The sequence below is a fragment of the Capsicum annuum genome, unplaced genomic scaffold (assembly GCF_002878395.1).
Source record: "Capsicum annuum cultivar UCD-10X-F1 unplaced genomic scaffold, UCD10Xv1.1 ctg77481, whole genome shotgun sequence".
NCBI lineage: Eukaryota > Viridiplantae > Streptophyta > Magnoliopsida > Solanales > Solanaceae > Capsicum > Capsicum annuum.
In genome coordinates, this window is record NW_025887881.1 from 1 (window position 1) to 3556 (window position 3556).

The 3556-nt window shown below is 38.2% G+C and overlaps 1 protein-coding gene across 1 annotated transcript; it reads left to right on the forward strand.

Moving 5' to 3' along the window:
• Positions 1-44: 44 nt before the first annotated feature.
• LOC124894788 (putative late blight resistance protein homolog R1A-3) lies at positions 45-1121 on the forward strand. Its single transcript, XM_047405328.1, has one exon. It carries the CDS (start codon positions 45-47, stop codon positions 1119-1121), a length of 1077 nt encoding a protein of 358 aa, XP_047261284.1.
• Positions 1122-3556: the final 2435 nt, after the last annotated feature.

Genomic DNA, 3556 nt, shown 5'->3' on the forward strand with positions numbered 1-3556 from the left:
TGAAAATGTTTTGGCGTGCTGAAGGGCTTGTTGAACAGACAGAGATGAAGAGTTTGGAAGAAGTGATGGAAATTTATTTGGATAATTTAATTTCCAGTAGCTTGGTAATTTCTTTCAATGATATAGGTGATGACCCGACTTGCCAACTACATGATATTGTGCACGACTTTTGTTTGATAAAAGCAAAAGAGGAAAAGTTGTTCGAGCAGATAAGTTCAAGTGATCCATCTTTTTCTTCTTCAGATTTGATGCCACGCATGGTAAACATTTCTTATAATAAGGAGCAGTTTGGGCTTAACAATTTCATCCTGTTTAGTTCAAAAATGAAAAGGCATTCTTGTAAGAGCCTCTGTTCTTTGGAGATAACCAGAGACGAGATGGAAGATCGTCTTTCTGATTCATGTCACCTAAGAGACTTGAGGCTTCTTAGAGTGTTGATCTTGTTTCCCTCTTTTATGATGGTGAAAGATTCTTTGCTGAATGAAATAGGCATGTTGAATCATTTGAGGATCTTAAGAATTAGGACAGAAGTTAAATCTCTGCCTTCATCTTTCTCAAATCTCTGGAATCTAGAAACCCTCTTGGTTGATAACGAGTTATCAACCTTGGTACTATTACGGAGAATTTGGGATCTTGTAAAGTTGCGAGTGCTGTGCACTCATGCTTGTTCTTTCTTTTCCTTGGATATAGATGAACTAATACTGATTGTAGAGGATTTAAAGTTAGAGAACTTGAGAATATTAGAGACCCTCGTGCTTTCCTATTCGAAAGAAACAGAGGATATTTTCATAAGGTTCCCCAATCTTCAAAGGCTTGTATTTGATCTCAAGGAATCATGGGATTATTCAACAGAGCTATATTGGTTTCCAAACTTGGATTTCCTTCATGAACTAGAAACCCTCGAAGTAGTGTTTGAAAGTTCAATCACAAATCACAATGGGCCCTCTGCAGCGACAAATTGGTCATGGGATTTTCACTTGCCTTCCAATTTTAAAATATTGTCGTTGTTGAACTTTCCTCTGACATCTGATTCACTATCAATAATAGCGAGACTTCCCAACCTTGAACACTTGTTCCTTACGAGAACAATCATCAAGGGGGGAGAATGGTATGAAGTATAAAACTGTTAATGGAATAAAATGAACGATGCTTCTTATTGATTGTAGACTAAGTATATAAAAATAAAATACAACAAAGAGATAAACTAAGAAAAGGATAATACTTATCTATATACAAGAGTCCTAAAGATAAGGAACTACTAAATTTGAAATTTAAAAATTAGGAGCTGATTTTATCCTTTATTACGCCCCCGCAAGTTGGTGGTGTCAACAACACCCAACTTGGAAAATTGCTGTACAAAAGAGGCTTTGGGAAGTGGTTTTGTGAGTATGTCAGCCACTTGATCAGCTGAGTGAATGTGATGTACTTCAATAGCTTTGTTCTGGACCTGTTCACGAACAAAGTGGAAATCAATGGCTACATGCTTCATCCTACTATGGAAAACTGGATTGGAACAAATGTAAGTGGTGCTTATGTTGTTACAGAAAACCTGCAGAACCCCCTTAAGTGAAAGACGAAGTTCGCGAAGAAGATTTGTTAGCCAGTTGGTTTCTGCAACAGCAGCAGCCACACCTCTGTACTCAGCTTCTGTAGAGGATCGAGAGACTGAGCGTTGTTTCTTTGAGGACCAAGAAATTGGTGTGCTGCCCATGAAAATAACATATCCAGATGTAGAGGTGCGATCTTCCGGATCACCAGCCCAATCCAAATCAGAATAAACAACCAGACGAGAATCTGGAGCTTTTGCGATCTGTATACCATATCGGTAGGTGTGATGAAGATAACGAAGTAATCACTTGACTGCTTTCCAGTGAAAGTGACGTGGATTGTGCATAAATGTCACGACCCGAACTGGGTCCCTGGCCATGACGAGCATTCCGAACCATAAAGGCCTGAAACACCCCTATCTGTCTGATAATCATGCACATAATTCATGACAAAAGAAATGCGGAAGATACACAATGTAACGGAAACATGGTCAAGAATCATATGAAAATGAAAATGGGGAATAGTGTCCCACAATCTAAATCAACATCTCTAAAACCGTCTGCGAAACCTCTACTACATGACTAAAACAATGTTTGAAAACTGGGACAAGGCCCCCAGCAGACCCAAAACTAATAAATGATAAATGAAATAGCAGACGTCAGGCCTTCCGAAATATAGAAGGCTCACCACTTGATTCTGCGGTCTGTCAGAAGAAATTTACTGGTTATGTGAACCCCTAGACTGTGCCTCCGAACCTGGGAGGGAAGGGGGTCAATACAAAAGTACTGGTACGCAGAGAAATTAAAACAGAAGTATAATATTTTTACACAATATAGGTGAGAGCCATTATAAAGCAATTTCATATCAAATCATTTGAAAACACATGGGCATAATGTAATTGTTTTCAATAACAAAGAAATGCAGCTGAGCTAGGTGGAATACCCTACATAATTTACACCAACTATCAAACCCCGGTTGCCGTCGAGATTAGAGTATACGTGAGGGAAAGACACACAAGATCACACAGCATGGTGTCTCGACCCAATGGTAGTGCCCAAGATCACTTAGCCCGGGCTCCTACCTATAATCCCAATTTGGGAATGACATAAAGTCAAGTACTCAAGATCACTAAGCCTGGTACCAAATTCTTGTGTAGCCAAACACGGTTTCCAGCGATGAGCCCTTACACTCAAACGCCTTCTTCGGGCATCCACCTATCTCATGTAAAATCAATGCATTCAAATTTCATCTGATACAATCACTTATCATATTCTGTAGGGTATCGTCATACCCGACTTGCAAGCCATCAATATCACATTATTCTTCTCATTCAACCATTGTATTCAACATGTTTCAACACAAATAACCCTCTCGTTTTCAAGCCAAAATCATACCAATTCTCAAAATATTTCATGTCATGCTTTTCAAGATGTTTTCAAACAATTTACATCATATGCACATTCAAAATAAATTCACATCAAGAGAGGGATTTCATATAATTCATTCTCTTAAAATATCACCTTTTCGAAAGACACGCATATACATATATAATATGTCAAATCATTCGGAAGTAGGCCTTAAGACCAAATTCAATATTATAGAAACATTCAAAACATAATTATATTCGTAGTTTCAAAACCCCCATTTGTAAAACATGAATTTAAAGACCCATGAGATTTTTGGATAACCCCACGTACCTCAATTACTACGAATATTTGATGCTTCTTGAAGCCTACGTTGAGAGGATTCCAAATATGCAATTAGTTTCTAAAACACAAGGTTGAATCTAGAGTTGCTTGGGTTTTTATTTTGAAACCCAAGAGAGAGTTCTTGAACAATTTTGATGAATAAAGGTGTATTTTGGGTTCTTTGGGAACTGAATTTCGTGTTTAGGGCTAAGTAGAGGTGGAAAAGGACCATTTTGCCCCAAAAACGGAATGTTTAAGTCAACTGAAATATTTACATAGGCGCTACCTATGCTATCGCCTATGTTTACATAGGCGCCGCC